This window comes from Drosophila hydei, unplaced genomic scaffold (assembly GCF_003285905.1).
Source record: "Drosophila hydei strain 15085-1641.00,03,60 unplaced genomic scaffold, DhydRS2 tig00000063-arrow-pilon, whole genome shotgun sequence".
In the NCBI taxonomy this organism is placed as follows: Eukaryota; Metazoa; Arthropoda; class Insecta; order Diptera; family Drosophilidae; genus Drosophila; species Drosophila hydei.
In genome coordinates this window covers 3,769,581-3,797,038 of record NW_022045657.1, presented here as the reverse complement: position 1 = coordinate 3,797,038, position 27,458 = coordinate 3,769,581, and the positions used below count along the sequence as shown (strand labels likewise).

The window sequence follows — 27,458 nt, the reverse complement described above, 5'->3', positions numbered from 1 at the left end:
ATATATATATATATATATATAATAATATATATAATATATATATATTTATACATATATTTTATATAATTTTACTATTTTTGGCCTTTAAGTTTTATTTTGCTCGATATAGAAGCTACTATAAAAGAGAATCTTAAAAAACTTAAACTTTTAGCGCATCGGAAATTCGACATAGAGTTCGCTGACACATTTTGGGCTACTGATTTTTATTATTCAGTGCGCCGCCAGCTTGGCTAATAACCGAAATAAAAACTACGGCAAAATGTATCAAACAAATTGAGCAAAGCGCCACGAGCCGCCAAGTCAGCCAAACACAGACAGTTAGAATAACAAAACTAGCAAACAAGCGAACTAACAAAATAACAACAAACAAACAAATAGATGGAAGAGCGAAGTGAAATCAATAAAGTTCTGGAAGTGGCGCTTGAGGGCATTCAGTAAAGTCAAAAGCACTACAAATGCCATAAATGTCATAAATAAGTGGAAAACCCCGAACCGAAAAGCTCTATTTATGATGCCATAAAAATCGTAAGTCACTTCGAAACATATATATATATATATATATATATATATATATATATATTTATAAATATAGAATTTTCCATTATATATGCTGAATAGAAAGCCGATGAGTGTTAATTGGCTTATGAATGGGCCAAATTGCCCGTATTCATCATTTATATTTACAACTTTAAACAAAAAATCTGAAGTTTTCCGAATAATCAAGCAAAAAATAACATGCTGAGCTGGCAGTTCAAGCTCAAGGTACTCAGTTGAGTGGGACAAATATAACTGACTGACTGACTGATTGACACATGCAGGCGCCAAGCCCAGAAAAATACAAAATACAAAAGCAATAACAGCAGCGCATGAATTGCAAAAACAGTAAACATCAGCAGTAGCTGCAAAAAGTGACATACATCAATTAGCACCCGGGTTCATCGTGTTGTCGTCATCGCCGGCTGCATCGACAGTGCCGCTGGTCGGGGTCGGGTTGGGTATGGGAATGGGAGAGGGAGAGGGAGATTGGCGAATGGGGCACATTCGAATGTTTTTGTTTTTTGGCTATCCCATTAATATTCTTAATTTACGCTGACCATGCTCATGCACCACATTGCGTATGTGCGATAAATAAAGCATGCGAAGAGTAGTGTCACTGTCAGATAACAACATTTGGAGGCCAGCCCTCTCTCTCTCTCTGTCTTTGTTGTATTTTTGGATTAAAGAAAGAGAACTGCATGCTGTAATCGCTCTCTCAGGCATCCGACATTTGATTTGCACATATTACACATACGACAAGTTCACCAATGCGAATCACGCAATGATGCATATATTAAGTTGAAAACCGTTTTATTCACTTTTTCACTACAATATGAATTTAAAAAATATTTGTTTACAATAATACTTTTATTTATTTTTATAGTTTAATAAATATTTACAACAAGTTACTAAAAAATAAATAAACATTACTTTCTTCGAAATATTTATTGCTTTTTACTCAAACTAATTGTAAGCAATGAGCAGCTTAGAAAAATTGAAATGGAGCACAAAACAAATTACACAAGAGTGAAATGAAGTGAAGAAATACTTCTCGTGTGATTGTGAACACGAAGTATTTGGTTACGTAAAGCAATTAGTCATGAATCATGGAGCAAAATAAAATAAATATTTATTACTTTTTTTTAAGTTTTATTTCATTATAATATGTATAATTGCATAAATAACTGCTTAAAAATATTTAGAAATTTTATTTTTTAACACTTATATTTAGTATTGATTAGCATAAGTTGTTGTGATCTCCATTGAATAAATGTCAACCTGTACTAATTGTGACGTTTTTGACCACTGTGCCATGTGGATTAACCAGATCAGCAAACAGCTGATCTTGCCATTGAAAACTGATTGCTTGGCAAATTGAATGAATGAATGAATCGCCCAAGCGCTCACTGCTGAAATTGTGTTGAGCTTTTTGATGTCCAAATCCGACAATTGAATCATTTGAAAAAAGATTCTATTTATGCTTCTTTTGTGATTTTCATTTGTATTCAAGTGATGTTGTCTACAATTTGTTATTCGTGCCCTAAATGTGCTTTATTTCATTCTCACAACCTTTTGTGTGGTTCTTTATGATACCCTGCAGGCAGTGACCGAAGCGAGTAGTCCGTTTTGTAACTATATAGCTTCAGCAACTAAGCGACAAACAGGTAACTTCTTAGTATTGTGGATACGGTAATTTAATGTAGAGTTTGAATTAACTGTAAAAACTAATTAATTAACTATTAAGATATAATATATAAGAGACTGTACTATATACAATATCAGACCATACTAAACGGTACTACACAATAAAGGGTATTTCTCAGTACCCAAATGAATGGAATTTTCGTTTGGTTAATGGCCTGCTGGTTCACCTCCAATGACATAAGCTGCGGGCATCTGACTTTTCTCTCTGGAATGGAACTGGCTCGCATTGTATTATGTTCTGGCTGACTGGGTGCTTAATTAGATTTGTTTTTTTTTGTTTTGTGCGGGAAAGTACAAATGTTTTATTTTAGTGTTTTGGCAACGTCTCTGCGTGGCACTTGGTTTTATGGCTGTGAGGCGTGTCACCAAACGCAAAATTAAGCAAAACAAAGAACAGCACAGGCGGCAATTAAAGTAAATGCTCCTCCAGTCCAAGCTGAAGCTGAGCTGAATCAAGCATTAGGCAGACAACTGGCTATGGCCAGAGGCTATATCCAAGTCATCAGCCTCTTCATTCGTGAATAATCGACCAGTGAACAAAGCGACCCCAAAATGAGAAGAGCTGGAGCCCAAAGCAAAGCCAGACATAGGCCTAGAACTAAAATTGAACCAGTTCTGCAAGTCTGATATAACGTCGCCAGTTCGTCTGGTTAAAACTAAAATCTGAAACTAGTTACGACCAGCCCATTTAGCTTAAGTCAGGGGCATTCAGTGTTTCTAATGCTTGGATTTACTTTTAGCAACTCCAAACACTCACAAAATCCAATGAATCTAATTATATATATTGTATATCTTTAATTCTCTTTGTGTGTGTTTCATTGGTTCCCAGTCGATTTCATAAATATTTATGCGTTCGTTCGATTTATTTTGTGCACACACACGTGCGTCTGCGAGGGCTGCGTGAAGCGTTTGAAAGGGCTCGTCGTGCGCCTAAATTCAAGAGAAAATTTTGCTAAACTGTTTATAGTAGCCGGAAATGACTTGTATATTTCGTGCAGCTATGAGAGATATTTAATTGGGTTCATGTTTGTTATCCTAAATATTCTGGGAATTGAGTCAGTACTCAACATATATTTAGTGCTTAATTGGAATCTCTTTAGTAGCTTTCGAGTTCTGTATTACTCGAAAAATTCGTAGTAAAGGTTCAATCATTGGATTAAGCAGAAACTAAAACGATGATCCCAAACTGGTTTTCGAGCGCTGCAACTTCGAGATCAACTTATTAATTTTAAAGGTCATAATTTCGTAACCAAAACTTCAAGCAAGCCCAGATCAAAAACAAAAAAATAAACTCAATGAGGTGTTAATAGCAATAAATATAACATATTATTTTTCTTCTTTTGTAACACGCCTACAAAGACTTTTGCTAATTAAATAAAAATAAAAGTTTATTTTTAGAGTCCATTGTGAATTTCTAAAATGAGACAAAATATATTTTTGTTATTATATCAGAATCTCTATAAATGTTGCTAATTGAAGTCGAATCAAAATGTTAACAAATTTAAAAATGTAGCTACAAATATATTTGCTGTAATTTCTCTGTTAATTGCTGTTTGTTTTACTGATATTTGATATTCAACCATTAGGTTAGTTTCTTGGGAGTTATTTCTTTTGCAGCCCTGAAATTACTTTATATATTAAATACATACTATACATATTGGCAAAGTTGTGGATAGCACCAGATGGACCTGTTCACGACACACCGTTCATTATAGCACTCGTAAACATGTTTCGCCTATTTGCGGTTTTAACTTGAAAATTAACAAACCAAAAAAAAATGAAATGAAATAAAAGCAAATCAATACCAACTGTGTGGCTATTTATCGGTAGTTTTGTTTTTCTTTTTTTATTTATATATACATATGTATATATTTATATATATATATTCAGATACATATATATATATAAATATATATATCTATATTTATTTTTTGAAAATTACCATGTTAAATCATTTAACATGGCACATAACAGACACCAAAGATAATTTATGCAAAAGCTTTTTTAATTAGCCAAAAAATAAAAAAAAACCCCAAAAAACATAACTAGAAACACTCGCAGACGCAACCTCGTGAGTATTAGGATGAAAATGTTAATTTAAATTAAGCCTAAACAAAGTTGGACTTTGTTGGTAAAGGTAAAGCCAAAGCCGAGGATCAATTAGATACAGCTCTCTCATAAATTGATTAGATTTCAACATAGAAGTTGGCACCAAAACATTTCATGTGAAGCGCACATTGATTACGTTTTATGTATACGTTTTATACGTCCCATGTCTCGCTATCGTGCGCTTCATTTATATGGCATAAAATCATTCGCGGCATTTATTGTGAGCCTCAGACCGTGGACCTCAGCACGGAAGCCCATGTGAGGCCCTAGCACACGCGCCTCATTTGGCATGCCAATCAGCTGTCGAGCTTATTGGCTGAGCCCCAGAACCGCAGAACCGCAGACCCCTGGCTCTGGCTCAGCCGAAGCTTATCCGACAAAGGGTGGATGAGACGAATAGTGGTAGATGTGGAGAGAGCACGGAATGGTCGCAGCTTCAAGCGGAAGCATTGCCCAATCTGTTTGGCATTCTGCACAGCATTCGCGTGCCACATCTCGCTGCTCTATTGTGTGAGCTGTTATTGATGCCAGCCACACGAATTTTGACATGGAAATGCATGACGCTGGCAACTCTTTTGCATTCGTAATGTGACTTTCACAAGCTTTAGTTGAAAGCCGCCCTCACAAATAAATACGGAAGTTAAACGCACCTCTTGCAGCATGACACATCAAAAATTATCTCAAAGACAACCAATTGTAAAGGCAAGCAGCAATGCAGAAAATGTGGCAGACGCAAATGGAAAGCTTAAAAAATATATATATGTGAGTTAATAAATTTATTATTAAATAAAAATTATTTGAATTGTTATAATAATAGAAATAAAGGCAGAGAAAATACATTAAATAAAATCTAAATAAAATCTCAAAACAATTTTTTTTAAGTTGTTAAAAAATTTTAAATTACAAAAATAAAATTTAAAACTATATTTAATATTAAAAAAATTGTGTTATACAATTTTAGAAATATAATTAAATATAAGAATAAGAATAAAAATTTAACATGTAATAAAAGTAACTCAGATAATGATGATAAATAAAAGTCAAACTTTTTTAGATAGATTAAAAAATGTTGTGAAAAAATATATAATATGTATTTAATTCAATATATTTACATTTTAAAAAATATATTATATTTTTACAACTATCTGGAACCCTATTTACATAAAAAACGCTTACAATAATCTTTCTTATTTAACTGAATTGTAATATTAAATAATTTATTAAATTAAATTGCAATAAAATATTGCATAACATTTATTTGGCTTGAAAAAACTCAATAACATTTATCAAATTTTGACATTTTACTAAAAGATAACAGATAAATTTCCAGTTATAAAAATATAATTGGACAGCCCCGTTTTTTATTCTTGTTAAAAAAAATTAATATATAAAGAATAAAATATTCCTGCGCTGCTGATGAAACTTTGCAAAACTGTCAATTGCAAAAAGTTTCTGGCCACAATCAAATAATATATGCATGCTTCGTCAGTTCCAGGGGCAGTAAAAATAAAATAAATAATAATTAATTATATAATAAATTTGAAATTGTGCTGTCCAAAGGAAAAATAATACGTTAATGAATATGTAATATTTTTATACAGATGACATTATTCGCGTGTTGCCCTTTACCCAGATTCACGCTAGAGAATTTTAAATGTGAGACAAAAGCATTCACAGCGCCATAAAAAAACCACAACAGTCAAGAGAGGATTGGGCCAATTAAATAACTCTTTCGGCCAGAGTCCAATGTGGCGGAGAGACGGCATGTCGCCAGACCCGGAGCTAAGTTTCAGTTAAGCTAAAACGCTGCTAAAGTGCCAGTCACTGCCAGTTGTCAGTTGCCTAGCTCTCGGCAGCGATGACTGCGAATACTTCGGCTGAGTGTAAAGTTCAGCCAGAGAAGTCTGATGGGTATGGACTGTTGGCAGAGTATATGGCTGCGACGTCACTGTGAACCACTTGAATCGAGTGTCGAGTACATGAGTAAATGGGCCCGAGTAAATTGCATTTCCAGGTGCACTGAACTTTGGCATTTTATGTGCGCAGAGTCTATGAGCTAAGCATGGTAGCTGGTGCATCTTTCATTTATTCATAGACACCGGAAATTGAATGTTTAAATTTAAAAATATTTATAAGAAACGTTTTCAATGCCAGGCTCAACTTGTTTTAGTCAGGTCAACAGCTAACAGCAAACAGCTAGAGAGTGTCGACCTGGGCCTGATTGACCCTCTGTCAGTGCATTGTCGCCGGATGTATGGGGTACAACCCTTGCGCTCTGTCTGCCAGCTTATTTGTTTTCCCATTTCATTTTCTCTTTTTATTTACTTTTGCCAATGGCTTAAAGTTTTCCTGAAAACAAAAGGCTTAATAAAGGGGGCAATGCCAACGGCTGATGTTTATCGATTTACAAGTGCTCCAAATATGTTTAAGAAACCCACACACACAACTGTTTTGAGTATGTGTGGGGAGACCAATCAATTTGTCACTTAAATGGCACGATTATTATTATTTGATTTAAGCCGAAACTGAAACTAATTTGGCACAGCCCCAAAAGTGTCAAAAGCTTAAAAACAAATTCAATTTAACACTTTGAAGTTGTTTATGATAATATCAAAGGTCGCTGTATAAAAATATTAGCAGTAAACTAATGAAGTATTTTTTGATTATTGCCAAAAGCATTAAAGATAAACATAAGTAGGAGCAATCATTAACAAAGGAACATCTCAAGTTCATTAAGAATAAACATACACAAAAACCATCTTTCATTGAGATTTACAATGAGTTTTAAATATATAACAAAAATAGATTTCAATGCATAATTATTTCATTTAACTAGTGGAAAGAAACGACTCTTGATAAAGATAAAGGAGAGAGCCTTTGATCGAAGTAAAGCTAGTACTCATACAAAAAATCTGAATATAGTTTATATATATTATATTTGAATAAATGAAAAGCCATTTGAATCAGTATTGAAGTTTTCAAAAGTTGCAAAAATTTAAATCCAAAATAAAATAAAAAAATAAATTTTCTATCAATAAAATACTTTTATTATATAAGAAGTTTTATGACATTATTGCAGAAATATGATTTGGCTTATAGCTGCAACGACTGGAATGCCGATTTTCACAGTATTCCAAATCAAGACCATGATTGTTTTTGATGATATAAAAACTAATGAAATACCCATTTAATTTCGTAAATAATCAAAATATCTTAGAAACAATTTATATTTATGAAGTAAAAAGTTTGTGAAGCTCTAAAATAAAATTCTTAAATTGTTTCTAACAGATTTGGATTTTTTAGGAAATTAAATGGGAATATTTAGGAAATTAAATTGATGATAAATTTTCATATTTTAAGCAATACTCAGATATTGACAGCTTGCTGGAAAAAGTACACACATCAAATGGGCTTATATATACTTATAAAAATGAATATTCCGCGACCTTGTTCGGTGCAATTCATTCGCCTCAAACAATTTCCTTTGATATAACCTCCACAGGGTTAGGCTGTGCGCTCATCAAGAATCGTTCTGTCAGTCTTTCAAACAAGTCTTATATCTTCCTATGCAAACATATATATGCAGATAGGTAAAATGCTTCACTCGATAATGTGCGAACCTCACTGTGTACTTTAAGTGGTCAGGGATAACTCCAACAGCGCACAGTCATTCTTTTCCACATAACTTTTGCCCTTCTGTTTTTCTTTTAAATTTCTAAGCAGCGTAAATAAAATGAAGGCAAATAAGCGCCGAGCCGGAAATACAAGAAAAATTGTATTATTTGTCTTATGCGCAACATAAATAAAAGTAGGAAAGAAGCAGAATGAAAAAACCCATTTAAGAGTGTGGAAAATAATTCGTAAAACTATGCTAGACACGTAAATATTTAGGCATTATTTTTTTTTTTGCTTCTGAATACATAATTGCGAGTTAATTGAGCTAAGTGGTAGGGCGAAAGCAAATCAGAAAAAATTCGAAAAAAAAGTATTAAATACTCAAAATGTATCAATTTTTAATGTGCTTTGTTGGCGAGAGGGAAAAAGTTTCGTGCTAATGGAAAATCTTGACAGCAGCGGAAATATCTTTCGGCACAGTTTCCAGAAGGCGGTTTACAGGCTGAAGCGCTGAGGCATTCACTTTAGCAGCTGTCAGAGGAATTTTTCACAAAGCCCAGCGACACCGAGCAGAAATTAACGCTGTGGCACGTGCCGTGCGCTTAACCACAAAATGTTGCATGTTGTGCAGCTGCTGTAAATTCAATTGCAGCCGCATGACAATGCAATAAAAATGGAAACTGTTCCCAACGCCATTTCTTTGCAAAGGAGCCCAGTTTCTACCGCACGCAAAGCGGTAAAGTTGCCGGTCCCAGAGCTCGCTAACCAAATTGTAAACAGCTGCAAAGTTGCCCTGCGGCGACCTTGACTTTGCCACCAACAATGGCCGCCTTGGTCGACTTGGCCGAGGGTCGATTCCACTTGGCTTGGCCGATTGCTTCATTCGCTTTTATAGCTGCAACATATGCGTCGTGTGTTTGTTGACTAGCTCGGCATTTAGCTTTAGGCTGCATTCGTTCACATTTCTGTTAGTTGGGTCCGGTTTCCGTTGCTGTGCAGCAGTGCCACTGACCGAAGTGAGGAATGGTTAAGCCGCAGCCGTTTGCATATCGATTGGCATAACGCCATTTGAATTTCAATCGTGTCACCAGCCATTCGAAACAGGTGAACAAATTGAACCACCCAACCGCAAATGCTGCTCCAATTTCAGTTCAGCCAATCTCCACCCAATACCAATAAATATTTTTTAAAACAATATCCTTACGAGCATGTCACCGGCACGTGAAGCGCTCTTGCATAATCGATGTCGTTTTTCATTTCCACACGCCACCACTCAACCTCAACCTCAACCTCAATCATCCGCCAACCCAGCCACCCAGTGAAGCCTGTGCTCAGCCGGCAAAAATCAGATAAAATAGTCTACAATATGATTTTTGGTTCAAAGTACTTTTGCATATAGCACTGCACTGAACGTAGAGTGGTTTTCCACACAGTGCTGCAGCAATATATGTGGTGACTGCTCATGATGCTGCATATTTTGTGATTTCCGAAACGAAGTTCGATTTTGTTAGCTCTTTGCATATTTTAGACTTGATTTAGTAATCATAGATTGTAAGCGTATATTATGTAATTGAATGAAAAATATTTATTAATACATTTTAATATTGTATTTTTGAAATTGTGATTAGCGTCTGATAAGTCAGCCGCATAATTGACTCATTATTATAAGAAGTGGCTGCCAGGCTCAAACAATGCCACATACGAGCTCAAAGGGCGCTTCCACTGGCTCTTTGTGCAACAGCATTAATCACAATGATAGTAAGTAACTAGGGAAATCACTGTGAACAATCACCTTTGAGCAATATTCTGTTTGCTCGACGCTAGGATAACGAAAAAAAGTGCTTTGAAGCATGAAGCAAACCGTAAAGGCACTGCATTTCATTATGTGCACATGTGTGGATGTGGCTGGGTGGCTTGGTGGTTTCTGTGGTTGGAGGTTAACCTCTAAGTGTTGTCGTGCGCTTGCCTGTACGCCGCACCCGGCGCACTTCAGTGCCACTTTGTTGGCTGCTGCCGGCTGGCGTGAGCTGCAAAACTCTGTAATTTTTAGCAACTGACATGAGCTAGGCAAAGAAAGCAACAACAACAACAGCAACAGCAACCATGCAAACAAAAAGTGTGAATGTTGTTTTTCCCCATGTGGCGCATGCTGTGCCAGCTGGTTGCCATTGAATGCATCTTTAAACACAATTTCAGCTTACTTTGGGCCCTTAACTCATACAACTTTAATTAGTCCATACACAACAGAGTTGCCAGCGACGTGTCAGTGGCTCAAGTTAATGTGGCGCCAGTGCCTCAGTCTATGCCTCTGATTTGTAATTTATTTTCAGCCCGAATACGGCAGACTCACAGTTTAATTTAGCAAGAAATAGAAGCCAAATATATTGAATACAGCTGCATATCAATTCAGTCTAAAAGCCGATAAATTTAAATTGTCATTCGCTCAGCATACTACAGATTGGCAGTAATTGAAATCAAGAGAAATTATGCATAATTCTCTTTACAAATAATCGTATTGAATCTCTAGTTAACAATAGTTAAAAATAGCAAAAGTAAAATATTAAAATATTAAAATATTATATATACCTATACTTTTGCATTCCACTCAAAGGAAAAATCAATCATTTTTCATTCCACTTAATCCATACTCTTTGCTTAAATATATTTATAATTTTAGTAATATTTTTTAAAGTGAATTTTTATTTAAGTATCAGAACTGATAGTGCAGACGTATTACCATCGTATAGAGCTACCACTTTAATGTCTGAGTGATCAGTCAAATGATAATGTATAATAAAGAAAGAAGATTTATAATATCTGTTGAAACATCTCTTATCACAGCCTTCCAGACTTTACACTGTGTAAAGCTGTGTAATATTGTAATCGTAATCGCACACGATTAAAATCTATTTTTAAAACTATAAACCTATATTTATTTAACCCCAAGCTACAACCCATTGACTAACTGTAAAAACTGTAAAAATACTGTATATATTTACATTTATTTTCAAATAAACAATAAAAAAAAAAAACAAAAAAACAATTGGATTATTCCGAAGAAAAACAGTTTGAATTCATGTTGTTTTGTAGTCCAAAGTGCAATTAAACTAAAAAATACTATAAATAATTCTAACACATCAAAGTAAATCATTGCTAAATCTGAATCCAAAAATAAGCCGAACTCAGACAATTTACACCGATTACGTATACGCCGCATGTGCCATGCTGGCAACAGCACGTCTCTGCAATGTGTTGCTTTGCAGTAGAGAATGTTAGCTCAAATATATATCAATATATAAGTAAACAAAAAAGCTATGAGTAGTTTTTTTGTTTTTTTTTTTTTTTTTGTAGTCTTTAAAGCAAAATCCTCCTGTGTCGTCGTCGTCGTGGAGCCCGATAATATAAATATAAAAATAAAAAGTGGCAGAAAAAAAACAGAGCCAAAATGTCGAAAAAACTTATTTGGTACTTGGATAAAGAAATGTTATTGTGTTCGAGTATTTTCTTAACGGTTATTATATGGTGCGTGATGGCGCCTGATGCTGTCAAGCCGTGAAGCTGAACCTAAAGCCGACTTTGTTGCCATAAAGCCGGCAGTGATAGCCGAGTAGCGAGCACTAAGTATCGAGCACTGAGCTGTTCAAATATTTGTTTAGCTGTGTGTGCGAGTGATGCCTGTTAAAGTTCCTCAACAAAATATGTTCAACTCTGCTCACGCTTTTGTGCAAACAAACGAGCAAATCAAACAACAGTTTGAGAGCCCACAGTTATGGTATTATTTTTTTGTATTTCACTTTTTTCCAGTTGTAAGAGGCACCAGGTTGTAAACTTTTTGAGACACCATCCCCAACAAAAGAGAAAAAACTGTTTGGCTGCTAGCCAAACTAGCAAAAAGCGCAGTCAACTGTAGAAAATAAAGCAAACCAACAAAAAATAAATAATACCTTAAACAAAACATGAAAAAATGGAAGCTGGCGGCAAATTTGCCACAAATTCAATAATAGCGATCGAAAAAAATTTAACCTGCAGACGTTTATTGAAACGTATTTTTTAACTATTTACCCAACCATAAACCTCAATTTTTTCTTCGTACGCGACGCTTATAAATATTTAAACGGCAACACGGGTTGGCATCTTGCAAATTTTATAATGATACGGAAATAAATTGTGCTTTTCGTCAACATAGATCGAAGGGGGCTCGGTCTATGTGCAACAGGGAAGTGTACTTTGCTTCGAGTGCTCTCAGCACGTTTTCTGCACTTGCTCGCAGCCAATGGCCGAGTATTTATTTTGGCAGCAACAAGAAGAACGCGCCAGATGCCGCCAAATGCAGCGGATGACAACCATGGACTGTCACCCGCTACTGAGCAGCAAAGCGAAAAGCCGAAAGCCAAAGAGAAATTCAAATTTATTTTCTAAAAGCCAACGAGCGCGACAGATGAGGCAAAAAATAATAGACGATAAGTTACGTTTGATTTATTTTTGCCTCTGATTTATTTTCATTTCATTTATTTTTGTGATTAAAGAAAATAGACCATTATTGAATAGTTTGTATAAAATAATAATGAGAATATTAAAACTATTTATTTTTAAAATTTTTTTTCTGTTCTTAAAGAATTTATTCTGCGTTTAGTTTATTTGCACTAAAATTTATTTTATTGTAATCAAGAATTAATATAATATACACATATATATACATATAATATAATTATTATAAAATGTAATTTTTTGTAAATGTTTTTAAGAAATTATATATATATATATATATATATATATATATTATTAATATTATATATATATATATATATATATATATATAATATTAATAATTGCAATATTTAATCATTAAATTATTTTTTTAAACATATCAATAAATAAACTACAATTACTTTGAGATGTAAATAATAATCAAATAATATGTATAAGCTCCACAAATAAATTTGAATCAGATTTGAGTCACGAAGCTGTCACTTATGCTCAAAAATAGTCATAAAAGTGTTTTTGGCTACAGCAAATAAATATGTATTTAGACTATATACAAATAATATTTATTTGTGGCGGTAAATAATTTACATCGTGCTTGTCAAGTTAAATAACAAGTCAAATAAATAATTATATGCTGTCTCGTCTGCTCAAGCTTTCAATTAGTATAAAAATGTAGTTGTTTTTTTCCGAATTACGCACTAAAAAATCGAACAAATAAATTTACTTTTTGTTATTTATTTGCCAATTCATGTTTATTTTAAAATCCCTACTAAAAATAAAGAGATTTAAAAATAGTAAGGCATCAGCATGAGTATTCTTTCAATCGATATGTGCAATTTATTTTAATTTCAATTTAAATTGTGAAAATAGTGAAGATGACATGATGATCCCAGAACTCATCAACATAAATACAGAACACTTCGGAGAAACACTAAGCATACTTCCGCAGTTCCCAGTAATTGTTTGCAGGGACATAAAATATCAATATAAGGGGAATTCAACCATCTATATTTCTGCTTGAGCACGAAATACCACTTAACGACAACCCGTTTCTGCGAACTGCAATAAAATGATGTGCCTGTCGTATAATAATAAATTGCATTTCTTCATTGCCAAAAATACAGTAAAACTATAGTTTTCATTTACATAGATGTACACACATATACATCTTTATTCATTATTCAAATGCTATGTAGATATTTATCAGTTTGTCTGCATATGCATAAATTTAATGGTACTTAGTTGCGGAGCACGTTGCATTGCTCAAAGAGCATTCAAAATAAATGAGATGCAAATGAGAGCGAATGAACAGCGTCTAATTGGAAAGTGTCAAAACATGTTTAAGATTTTTACGTTTCGCTCAATTTGGCAGACTCTGTCTGGTTTGCGTTGGACTGGTGGGTTGGTAAGACGCAGTTGTTGTTGGTTGGGGCAACTGTCGCCTGATAAGCTTGCTTTTGCTGCTCTTTGAAAAACTTATACAAAGTTCTCAACGTGCCCTGCCACGGCACAGAATGACAGCTCCAAGGCGGAGCTTCCACTTTGCTTGCGCTGTGACAATATTTGAAACGTGTCATGGAATATTCCACGAACAGAGAACAGCTATAACCCAAACCAATCGAGGCCAGGCCAGGCCAGGATGGGCCAGACCCAGCCAGCTCAGCTGACGACGCTGTTATCCCCTGATTTCAGTCGACACAAGGCACAAGTTCAAATATTGTCAGGCAACTCTCTATAGATGCCATCACAATCACACACGCATTTTCTATTTCAACTGTGACGTCATGCCAGCACATATCAGGCAGCTGAGAGGCAACTTAAACTTTGCGATAAGGCCTTTAACCAGTAGACAAGCCAGCCGGGAAGATAGTCGGGTAGTCGGGTAGTCGGGCAGTCAGTCAGCCGGTTGGCATATTTATGAGCTCATTTCTACTGCAATCCGTATAAGCTGCGTGAGAATGGCACAGTTATCTCTGCAAAGCATAATTCCCAAAATATACCGAAAATACGTTCAGCTACGTGTACTTAAAGTCTGTATCTTTCGATATATACAGAAAACTACAAAGTAGTTAATCTCACTGTGATAATACCCTGTAATCTATTAAATGATTGTTTTATATATAATTGTGGGTATTGAAATCCACAGTATCTATAAATATTATTTTTGTAACTTTTACTTAAGTTAATCAAGTACGTTTAGTGCTCATATATAGTTTTTCCAAGTACGTGAACGTAACACAAACATACTTGCGATAAGCTTCTCTTTTTTTAGATTTCGAGCTTCAGGGTATCAGAAGTAGCGCATAATAATAAAAGCAAGCATCAACCGACGTTTGTTTATAAGCAAATATATTAAATCAAGCTGTTGTTAGATTTGCAGCAACGATAAGCCAGAAAGCTGATAAGCCAACCCATATATTTGCATATTGCTCTTACAGCCCATATCGTCTAGTTGCTAATACGAGTGCCTAGACACATCTGTTCAACTTCAAGCCTACAACTTCATTTTGCTTTTGGCAACCGAAGTGAAATTTCTCTTTGGGAGCAGCTGTCATAAATTTTAGTTTGGCCAGGCTGCGGAAAAACAAGGTAATTGTTGAGCACATGAATAGTATATATAGATAGATAGATATATCAATCATGGTGTGGGCGCAGATATCAGCCGTTGGGGAGAGCCAGTGCAATAACCAACTGAAGAGTACGCCCAAGGCTTCTCTGTGTGCCCAAAGTCAACGTACTCGACAAGAAAAAAACCGGCTGTACTCAAGTTCACATGCAAATTGAAAATCGCCAAAATTGGCGGCATTAGATTTATGATAATGCTTACTAGATTGGCGACACCGCCTCTTCTGTGATTTATGCCATTCGATTCTAACATACGTTCAACGCTTTGACAGCTGCCACAACTTCCGTACGGTTCATTGACACGAGCAACTAAACGCTTGTAGGCTGACAGAGCCAATAGCAACATTAATCAGTCAATCTGCATGAGAGTATATCTAACATATCTCTGCATACACTATACAACTGAATACCCATCTATATATCAGGTATCGGCCACTTACAGTGCTAGCTACTGTCGTCGCATCCTTAGCTGTCAGCTGTAACTTAGACCCGCAGCTCTGACGCACTCTTATCCTCCGATTTGTGCACATGCCGCTGCTTAAAATGGTTTCCCCTTGTCTAAGCGCTGACAATTTGCTCAAGTTGACAGCCGCATGTCCACCCACACGGTCCCGCCAGATGCTTTAGCAGATTCCCTCACCTGACAGTCACCAGAGAAGCAAAAAAATGCTCAGCTCATTCATTCAGATTTAAGCATTTAAATTCAATTTATTTATTTTTTTCGGCAGCTCGAACCAACAAAAATCTGTGTCGCTGTGCCAACAAACAAATTTGTTCTAATGACTCTTGCTAAATATAAATATATATGCATATAATATAATATATATACAAATATAAATACCGGACTTTTGTCCGCTCGCTGTGGTTCAAAAATACGATTATTAATTTTTTCTTTAATTATGCAGCTATTCAAATTAGGATTGGCTTTTATTGGCATCGCTTACTTGACATTACGGAAGCAAGTTGACTTTTAAGGCACTTCAACTGGGGCAAGTTTGGCACTTAACGGTTTAATATTGAGTATAAACTTCTTGAATAATGTATTGCAAAGTCGCACTCAAAGTCAGTCACTAAGAGCAGAGCTTCTAATACATATATGAGCTTAAAATTACAAATATATTCCCTGACAACATATACGAATTATAATTTGTTTGCAATACTTTTCATCTTCAGTTTCAGTAATACGAACTCAAGCTATTTCCTATTGTTTTGTAATTAAAATCAAACATATGTTTATCAAGTGATGGTTGACCAACTTTTTGGCACTCACACAGTCAAGCTCCAGCTAAAGAAAAATCTGAACAAAATAAGTCTGATAAGAAATCTTTTTAGGTATAAAATAAAAATGCTTCCTTAGAACTTAGAACTTAACTTAACATAGAATATTTATTTAGAAGGCCACAAAGTTAAGTTGTCAACGTTGCTTTAGTTGATAACTCGTTTCCCAAATAAGAGTTGCTTTTGGTTCAGTGTGATTTGACATTTTATTAGCAATAGGCTTAATTGCAAATTCTAAAAATGGTTTATCAAAATAATGGGCTTATTCGTCAAACTCATCGTGCACTTTGTCCATCTTTTGGCGTACACGTAATGATGAAGTCCATTTTGGTTGACTGAACACATAAATAAGCAGAATTATTTTGAAGTGAGTATAATCTACAAGATTTTCTTGACACACAGAAATTTACTGTTTAGTGCTCTTAACGACTAGCAGAGTCATGGGTCCATATGTCTTTAAAAATAAATGTGTTGATTGTGAAAATTGGCATTTTAGATTTAGATTTAATAATGGCCAAAACAACATTTCTGTAATAACGGCATAAAGTTCTGCATCCAACGATATAAATATTATTTATAGTAAAAATAGTTTTTGTTGTTTCATTATGATTTAAACTTGTACAACTCATTTACATTTTGCAGTGACTTAGATTATATAAAATTTAAGAACTCTTATATTATTGATTTCTTTAGTGATTTTTATGTTCCATATATGATCGATTTGCTTAAAATAACCAACTAGACTTCAATTTCTATAGAAACCATTTTTCTCGCACACTTTTTGCTGTTGTATATTCAAGCAATTGGACGCTTCTTTTGCTCATCATCAAAGAGCTCATCAAAATGCAGATTAAATCAACGTTGTTGTTTTGCTACATATATGTGCTTCGAATATCCAACTTGAAATTCTATTTTGCAGCAATTTTTTGCCCAACAATTGGCAAATGTCGGACCAACAAAAAAATTGCTTTCGTTGTTATCCATATATAACATATGTATATAAATTATACATATATAAAATATATATACCATATATGTATCAAATTGTGAGAGAGCGGCATTTTTTCACGCATAGTTGAATCGAGTGAATCATAAAATAAATAAACATTTGGTTTCGGTTTCTGTTTCGTTTTCGGGTTTGAGTTTTTGTTCTGGTGACCGATTCGCTGAGTGACAGCTACGCATCCGCTGAGAGCTGAGAGCTGGGATCTATGTATGAGCTGTGAGACGGAAGCTGAGTGTCAGAGGGGTCATGAGGTCGGCGCCTATGTTGATTTGAGGTAGGTGTATGTGTGCTCTGTTTGTGCAGAGCTTGTCACCCTTATGCAGCAAATCGCACAGATAGCAAACTTAGGCGCTAAGAGGCGACTGACTCACAGGTAAGCTAACATGCTTGGTGATTAGTCACGCCTCATGGCAATATCAAGTGGTGCAAGTGGTACTGCCCGTTAAATAAACTTGAAATTAATCGCCAAACCACGCTGCCAAACATTTCAGAACGCCCATACGCCACGTGTACTGCCAAATATGAATAGCCCGAGCTGCACGAGCACGAGCACGAGTTCGAGCTGAACTTCAAATGGGCAAAGCCGTTGGCTTTGTGAATTATTTATTGCGTGGTGCGGCACTTGTCACCACTCGGCACCACTCAACGCCCCATTTACAGCTGCTGCTGGCCACCATTTGTGACAATCAGTTCTGAAAAAATATTAGTTTTTTTTTTCATATCTCACTTCAATTTTATTTTAAACCAGTCGCAAAGTCTAACAGTTTTTTTGTAGCTCCCGCAGAATGAATCAATTAGTATGGTCACGTATATAAAAAAGTATTCACAGCATTCGCGATTGAATTGTTGAACCGTGGCTCCCTAAAGTCCACAGTCGTCGTCAAGTGCTTGTTCGTGTTGTAGAGCTCTTGTGCTGCATGCGAGTCACAGAGCGGCAAAGAGTCGGGTTTTCCAACAGAGGTTGGATCGATAAGTTATTGAATATAATAAAGTTCATCTTATAGAAAAGTAGTTTACTTGTCAATCTAACTGCCTAACTAATAAATAGTTTTTGCTACAGTTTTAACTGGCTTTAAGACTTCTTAGTTTAGTCTTTGATTTGATCGAATGATTTGAAGCTTCAAAGTAATTTTGAAGTTCAGTCAAACTATTTTTTTCTTAACAATTTCAAATGATTTTTCACGCTTGATGCCCATCATCTCCGAATATTTCTCTATAAAATATGTGATATGAAATTCTTTCTATTAATAGATATTTCAAAAGTATTTTTTGGAAACTTTTGAATACACCCTCTATTATGTCACACACATCATCTATGTGCATGACTGCGTGGGCAGTCGCACATAGAACAAGTTTGGCTGCAAGAAAAAATTAATAAAAAAGCGACTTAAAGTCCAGAAAATAAAAAGTCATAATAATTAATTATTTTTAAGACACATATTCTTTTATTTAAATAGTTGTTGTTGGAATATCATAGTTTTTTTAAGTTTTTGTAATATATTTTTCATCTTTGAAATTAGCAGCGTTACTAGAATATATTTGATAAAATTGATGTCTTGTTGTAGCTACCAATTTATAATTGTACTGTAGTTAAGTTTTTTGTGTATTTCATTTTTTTTTTTTTAGTTTGGTTTCATTTCGTTTCGGTTGCTCTTCAACTTTGTAAGGTAATTTGTCACATCGAATTTGTGTTTTGTTTTATTTTTGGTTTACATTCATAGTAAATAGCTTTTGACATTGAAAAAATAGCATTATTTGTATATATTTATAAACTATTAATACATGTTTAGTTAGTTTTTGAATGCATTTCCTTACATTTCTTTAGCTTTCCATCCTTTCACCTCTTTCTCTCCGCCTCTCTATCTCTATCTTTGCATCACATTAATTGGTTTTGAAATTTCTGGGAACTGTTTTTTGTTTGATGTCTACACACACAGATCATGCACAATACACAGATATATAATTTTATATAATAATACATATAAATATATCTTAATTTTTGTTTCATGTAAATTTTTAGAAATATAAATTCGAGGTTTTGTTTTTTTATGTGTGTGTGCGTGAGTGTGTGTGTGTGCGTATATTTTGTATCTTTAAGTTACAAAAGGCTTTGCTAGATGTAAGCAAGTCAAATGGCGACAAAAATTAAATAATGTTACTGAATGGAACTTAAATATTATAAAGCTTTCTATTTGAGGCGGCAAATACAATAGATATATATTTTTTATATAATTCTTCTTTCAAATTAAAACTAATGAGGTATTTAGCACGCAATGACTGAAGTACTAGAAAGAAAATTGACTTTAATGGTCAATGATCAAGAACAATTTAAAAATTAAATAAAAAAATTAGGTCTGACAGCGAACATAAGAAGAAGACATTGCACAGAACAGAAACAAGTTTTCAATATGAAAACTGCCGCTTGCAATATCAAGAAATAATATTATATATATATATATATAAATATATATATAGCACTAGGTGCCAGGTTCTATAGTATACATAAAAATCTATAATAGATATTAATACAATGTAATATATATATATATATATATGCTATGCACATTTACTTAGCTTACGAATTGAATGCTTAGCGTTGGGTTTTAGACAGAATGTTTTGTGTTTTTTTTGTTGTTTTTGTTAAAGCTTGTCGTGTTTAATTAATAAATATTTACGAAATTAAATAATAATAAATAAATAAGTGTCGTTTCTTGTGTTTTTTTCTTGTGTGTGAGAGTCTTTAGCAATTGACGTAACAAGTGTAGCTGTTTTTTTTCTTTAAGTGTAGATATATACAATATTCATATGTTTAGCTGTTCTTTTGTTAGGTACTCGAAATTGGCTGCTTGATTCCCGTTTTGATATAACATTTAAGCTATTTACTTAATTTGTTTAAGACTGTTTTAAAATGTTTTGTATTTTCATTTTGTTTCTTTGCGACTTTTTCACAATTGTTGTTATCTTTGTATTTTTAGTTTTTATCTAGCTGGATAAATGTTTTTTTACAAGGTACGTATAGATTTCGGCCCGTGCCTTTTACAGTTTGACAAGCACATGCATATGTTAAATTTGTGTAAAATTAAATAGTTATTTTCTGTTTTGTTTTGTGGTTTTTTCTTTTGGCATGAGAAGCTTCTAGCACAGCATTAACTTAAGATTTGTAGTTTGTTATTTTTGTTTCTTTGTTTTTTTTTGGCTTAGTTCTGCTAAACTTACAAGTTACGAATACTGTTCTGCGAATTCTTCAGCAAGCAAATCAATATTTAGTAGTTACTTAGAATTAGGCTATCTAGACCTCCGTTGGCATCGACTGTGTACAGTCTGTCTGCAGCTTCTTAGATCCACGGAAGAACATATCCAGCAGGCCACGCCTCGACTGAAACTTGGTGGGCGAGGCTGCTATATGTATATGCTCCACGATCGTAATGCCACGCTGCAGCTTGGGCCGAGCCTGGCGCAGTGGTGTTGCCTCCAGCGAGGGCACCTCGTCCGAGTCCGCAGAACCCTTTTTGTGCCCACCGAAATTGATGATGGTGCTGCAGCTGCTATTCGGACGAAGTGTCAGTGTTGTATGCACAGGCGTTGCCGTCTGGCACTGACTGACTAACGAGCTCTGTGGCGTTAGATATCTGCAGCTGTTGCTGCTGTACTGCGACAATTTGCTGCTGTTGCGCTGCAACTGTGGTGCACTGGAGGCAGCCGCACTGTTGCCATTGGTCTTCATGCTGCTGCTGGGGTGACGCTGCAGTGCACTGGCCGAGTCCAGGCCGAACAGTCGCTTGACGCCACGGCGCACGCGCTTGTTGCGATAGGCGAAGATGAAGGGGGAGCTGAGATTGGCCAGCAGGATCATGAAGATGGCCAGCTGTGTGGAGCCACTGAAGTTCGCAGCGGACAGGCGCGACTGTAGTAGCACCAACAAGCCAAAGGGCAAGTAGGAGACCACAAACATGACCACGACCAGGATGCTGATGCGTGCAGCGCGGGACTCCTCACGGTACTTGAACAGGGAGCTGGCATTGCTGAGGCGATGACGCAGCGAGCTCATGTAGCTGAGAGCCTTTGGCGAGGCGTGTATAGCGGGAATTTGAAGTGCATGTCCTGCTGCCGCCTGTTGGCGAGCAGTACTGAAGTGTGTGTGCAGCTGCTGCTGCTGTGGCGGCAATTGTTGCTGCTGCTGTTGCAGCATCTGCGGCTGCTCCTGCTGGCGATGGGCGTGCAGCAAATGCGGCGAGCTACACTCCTCGCCCACCAAATCCTGTTGCAACTCCGTGTACTTGTGCAGATTCGGCGAGCTGTGCACCTGACGTATACCATGCACACGGTGCAGCTCGCGCAAATCCTGCGACGACGTGCCCAACAAGGGCAGCTGCCTGGCTGAATAGTTGCGCTTGATCTCCCCGCTAGCCGTTTGTAGAGTCAGCAAAATGTTCTGATTGCGATCCGATAACGCTAAGGACTGCTCGGGCACGCTCATCAACGGCATACCATGGCTGCTCTCCACATCCACATCGGAGCCATCGTCCGAGATGGTGGGCAGCAGCACCTTGGCAGCCGAATCACGACGCAAACAGCTCGGCGAGCTACGTGGTGCACGTTGGTCGATCTGCATTTGTAGGCCACCAGCAACAATGGCGCCGCCGCCGTGGGAGCTGGCCGATGATATGGAATGTCTGTGCACACACAGGCTGTTCGTGTAGGGCGTGGCGGGCGTGGCCTGGGCATGATTGGTCAGATTGAGAGCGCTCTGCAGCAGCGGCGAGGAGCCATTCTGGCGCATGCGCAGCCCATTGCCACGCGCCTCGCTGAAGATGCGCCAATACATGCCGCAGACAAATCCAAACGGCAACAGAATGATCACTATGAAGTACACGCAGGCATAGACCACTCCGAAAATGCTGTTTGTGCTGCTGATGTTGAAGTAGGTAGCAGCCAAGCGCCGCTGCCTGCTGAGCAACGTGTCCGCCTCGAAGTCGAGCACACGAAATGCGGACAGCGCACCAAACAGTATGCCCACAGCCCAGGTGAGCGTGATGAATATCCATGTCTTTACGCCTGAGATCCGACTATGATAGCGCAACGGATCGGTTACCGCACACCATGTGTCGCCAACCACCAGCAGCACCGCCAGGGCGCCCAGTGCGGCGGTCATGTCAATGGACCAGCAACGCAGCTGCACCGTCGGCAACGAGAAACTGCTGTGCACCGGCACACTCAGATTATCCTCCTGAGTCTCCGTCTCCGTGATGACAATGCCGCCATCTCCACGCTCATCGATAGTCAGCTCGCGACAATACGTGGCATTGCACTTATAAATCATTTCAATGGTATCGCCGGAGCTGTCATTGTTGCTGCTGCTGCTGCCGTTGGTGGTGGTGATATTGCGACGCACCACAATGCCGTCCTGCTCCACAAGTTGGCCATGACGACGTATGGTTAGCTGATGGTTGCCCGGCTTCGAGTAGAACTCAATGCTGTCGCCGGCCGCATTTCTGCCCACCAGCTGTTGCTCCGGCCCGGAGAAGCTTTTGACGCCGCTCAAGAACAGAGTCGGTGCCAAAATGCAGCAGCCAATCAAATTGATGATCAGCAGATTGATGGTGAAACGATTTGCTGTGGTGCGCAGTCCCGGCGTTATCCAGAATGCGCACAGCGCCAGCAGATTGATGATGAACGAGATGAGCAGCAGGGCCAAAATGAGAAAATCAATGGCCATTTCTTTATGCTACCAACAATTGTTGTTGCTCTGCTATTAGTAACAGTTCTATCTGTTTTTCTAGTGGTTGCTTTAGCTGTTGTTGTTGTAGTTGTGTTTGTGGCACACACATCACTTTACAGTTTGAGAGTCACTTTTTGCATTTTATATATTATTTCATAATTATTTTTGTTTGGCTTTTTGAGACACAAGCACAAAAAATTTCACTTGGCTTACACGTTGCACACTTTTTCGTCTTTTTCTTCTTATTATTTTGCTTGTTAATTTTCCAATTTGTTTGTTGTTATTGTAGCTTGTTTCTTGCAAACGCTTGCTAATTTACGCGCGAAGCTCGTCGTCGATATTGAACAAAAATTTCTAAAAAATTTCTTTTTCGATTTTTCCAATTTCTATGGATCTTTCGCGTTTACTTTTTGCTTCTGTTTGAACAAATTGTTGTTGCCTTATAAATTGTAATTTTCTGTTTAAGCTTTTTGTTTCTTTTTCCGCGCGTTGATCGAGCACGATCTTCACTACGAAGCGTTTCAAGCACAACTGTCGTGTGCGTCGACCACAACGCCTCAAAATATATATGGGAAGTGAACGCTCTCAGCTGAGCGCCAGCAACTGTTGCTGCTGTGCTCGGAGCACATTGAGAGCTGTGAGCGTGCTGAGCGGCAATTTGTTGTCGCCGTTCTCGTTGTTGTTGCTGCTTGCTGGTTGCTGATTGCTGCTGCAGCTGTGATTTGTAGTTCCCACGCTCCCGCTCAATTAATACCGAAGCGACTTTGAATTTATGCTGCCTATTCTGCTGCTGCTGCGGTCGTTGCTGTTGTTATTGTTTTTGCCGCTGCTGTTGCAGACCGCATTGTTGCTAGCTGTTGCCAGCCGGTATTTATCAGCTTGCAGAGTCTGTCTGCTGCTGTTGCTGTTGTCCTAGTTCGCTGCAAGCTCACAAATTGTATAATCTTTGTGCAATTGCAATTGGCGAGCCGCTTCACTTTTGCTTCGCTCTCATTACATCACAATCGGTCGTTTCTGCTGTCGCCGCTGGCATATTTTCCAGAGCTTTTATTCGGGTTCTGTTCAACATCCAACATCCAATGCAATGGGCCACGCTCTATTTTCTTAACCATAAAAATTGCATTTTTATTAGGCGCAAGTCAACAATGATTTTGCTGCCGCAGTTGCTGCTGTTGTCCGTTCGAAACAGCTGATGAAATTCTCAGACCCGCAGCTGGAAGAGAGAAAGAGATGGTACGTCAAATTATGAGATAAGAGACTCCCTTGCGCTATTTTCATAATAATATAAATAATACAAAAACAATAAATATTAAAAAAAAAATATGTAAATTAACAATTTACGTTTTCTGTTTTGATTGTGAAATTAAAAATAAATATCAACAGGCTTCGGACCATGACACAGCACATATACACAGAAGTAATGCATATATATTTATGTGGTTGTAAGTCTGTGTACATATAATCGTGTGCCTGTGACTCAGTTAGAGAGTCAATTTGTAATATTTGCATGGGCCTTCTAAGAGCAGAGGCACGCGTTGGCCCTATGTCACATTGAATGGGTAAACATTTCTTATCTGCAAATCACAAACAATGACCAGCTATTGATAAGCAATAAGAACGCACTGTAGGTAAAAGTATTTCAGCATTGTGTGAACATGCATAGCTCTGACGAAAGAGAAAGAATATTACACAAAAAATATAACATATCTTAAAGTTACAAATATATATTTATATTCATCTGGAGTTTTTTATTTGATTCACAGATATTTTTCTAGCCATGCAGCACTCAACAGCCACATGTTTCGAAAACCCCAATTAAGTGAATTTACAATTATTGACTGGGCTTAACTAGCACGTCTTCACTACTACGCATCAGCTCTTCAACAAAGCAACTTATGACTATCAGCTGACTGCGACATGTCCACTCGAACGGCACAACTTTGAACCCACAGCGGCAAGTCCCCAACACCCCGGGCACATGAGCTCATCCGAGCTGCGTTCTATCGTTCGACCAGTTTCCATACTGAGCGATTATATATCCAAATATATATATATATTCGGCTGTCTGGGCAAATGTGATCAGAGTCGAACATCATGGGAGCATTGAACACGCGACCAGCGACTGTGAAATGTAAACAAAAATTATTTCGTTTTTACGTCCGGACTAAAGCGCCGTTTACATGCCCTACTTAAGCACGAGGCAGAGTACATTGAGTCAAGAGAGACGTGATGGAACAAGAAGTTGCAAGTTTGCAATGGAGCCGCAGCTCTTAATTTTCGGCAACAAACAATATTTGCAAAGAGCCGTTTTTGCCAAGAGTATTTGTTGAGCTATCTCTCCGAACTAGGTGGCTTGCTCAAGGCATGCCATCAAAATGTCTTGTAATACCAAACAAAAAGAAAAAATATCAATATTAAATTCCATATTGTTCACTTTCTCCTTCTTCGTAAGAAAAAGAGTACGACAGACAGACAGAGAGAGAGAGAGAGAGACTCAGGGAGTGTGACTGTCTCTGTGCCAACATCTCAAGTTTTACCTCAAAAGTTGTATCCTAATTCAAGCATTTAGCTCTAAAATTAAATAAAACGTTACAGAATTCATAAAGGCCTATCCTAAATACCCTACATCGAGCAATAGAACAAACTCTGCCAAAACCCAAACATTTTGAGCCTTATCTCCAAGCGTCTGTTTCGCTTTGAAGACACGCCCCAATCGATTACACACACGAACTGAAACGCGTCTCCGAATGCTGTGTCAACAGAGGGCGAGAAAAGGCCAAATGGACAATTTGCTAAAGATCAACGTAATCTGTATATATATTAGATTTGAATATTTTCAAGCACTTAGTTAATCTAGTTAAACGGCATTTAAGGGGTGTGAATTTAACGCTTGCTTTGTACACTTTTCAGTCAGCAGCAGCTCAGCAGTTTATGGAAAGCAAATATTGACGCGAAAAGTAAATCAAGGCAAAGACGGACGTACGTACTTATACGTATTCATATGTATTAATAAACACAAAGTGCTCTATCTGTACACGGCTTTGCTCGAAATCAAAATTGTTTTTCTTATTCTCTGTTCAATGGCAATGCAAAAAAGGTATATTTGGTTGAAGCAGAATCTTTGATAGAAAAGTGCAGCAGACAGAAGAAATCCACAAGATGCCAACGTTAGTCAGGCCAAGTTACAAAATTAATTCAAATAAAAGCTTGTTACGAGATGAAAGCACAAATTGTTGTCAGGACCTTTCCTTAAAAATAGTCAATATATATATTTTTGATCACTAATTTACATTGAAAGCAGAGTACCTAACAAACGTAAGATACTCGCTGCTTTATTTCTACTTATATTTTCGCTTGTTTCCTAGTGCTTATCAGCGCGTCTAAGCTGATGCGGCTCTATAACATTTTTATTGACAGATAATGCAACGGAACAAAGGCAGTTTGCACTTGATCAAATATTGTATAGATTATAAGTGTTGAATGGCAGCTTTGCTTTTTTATAGCTTGAGGGTGTTGGGGCTTAGGTCAAATAACGTCTGATTTATACAATTTAAACTAAATCAGCGAAAACCAGAATCGAACTGCATAAATTGCATTCAAAAGACGAAGACAGCTCAAACTCACTGACTAAGTGTCTAAGTGTCTGGCTGGGCTTTTGTTTATCTCGGTCTGGTGAGACGAATTGAAGTGTGTTTTTTTCCAACACATATATACCCATACATATGTATATTTCTGAAGAAACAGTTGCGCAGCCTTTCGATAGCTGGTCTAACAGTTGGAGCGTGTAAACAAGTCACTGAGAATGCGCTCATTTGCATGACTTGGCAAGAAACAGCATTAAGATAAAGCATGAAGCATGAGTAAACTCAATCAGGTGGAGAGCCTCACCCCACAGTCCTCCCACTCTTAGATGGCGCATACGCCGCGTAAGCACAAAAACATATTTAGCCAGGTCCACAAAGCTTTAACCACAAATTATAGCAAGAAGTTAAAAACAAAGTCGCCATCTGCGTCTGCATGAGCAATCAAAATTTGGTTAAAGAGGCTCGGCATTATTTTGATGGGGATTTACTCAGCACGTGATACGCTTAACAAGGCGCTCTAGATGGAGCCAATATGAACCTGTTGCGAACAACGGCTCAGCTTGTGAATCCCAGCACAAAGAACACAAAAACTATGGCTCACGCAAGGCGAACGAGTGCAACAGCAACGACACCAACAACAACACCAAAAACACCAACAACAACAACATTCAACTGTCAATGTTCCACGTATAAAGCCGGTTTTAAGCTTTTGCTCTTTTATATAAACATATATATATATATTTACATATTTTTCCGCTCATTCTCTCTCTCGTTGTCTCTCTCTCTCTTAAAACGT

General features: G+C 37.0%; 1 protein-coding gene across 1 annotated transcript in view; it reads right to left on the bottom strand.

Annotated features, from left to right (window-relative positions):
- Positions 1-20,292: 20,292 nt before the first annotated feature.
- LOC111600298 overlaps positions 20,293-27,458 on the bottom strand; it is a 47,815-nt gene continuing 40,649 nt past the window's right edge. The window contains exon 3 of the mRNA XM_023316353.2: positions 20,293-24,291. Within this exon, the coding sequence (XP_023172121.2) occupies positions 20,649-23,075 (2,427 nt within the window). The 5' untranslated portion in view covers positions 23,076-24,291 and the 3' untranslated portion in view covers positions 20,293-20,648. The remainder of the gene's footprint in view (positions 24,292-27,458) is intronic.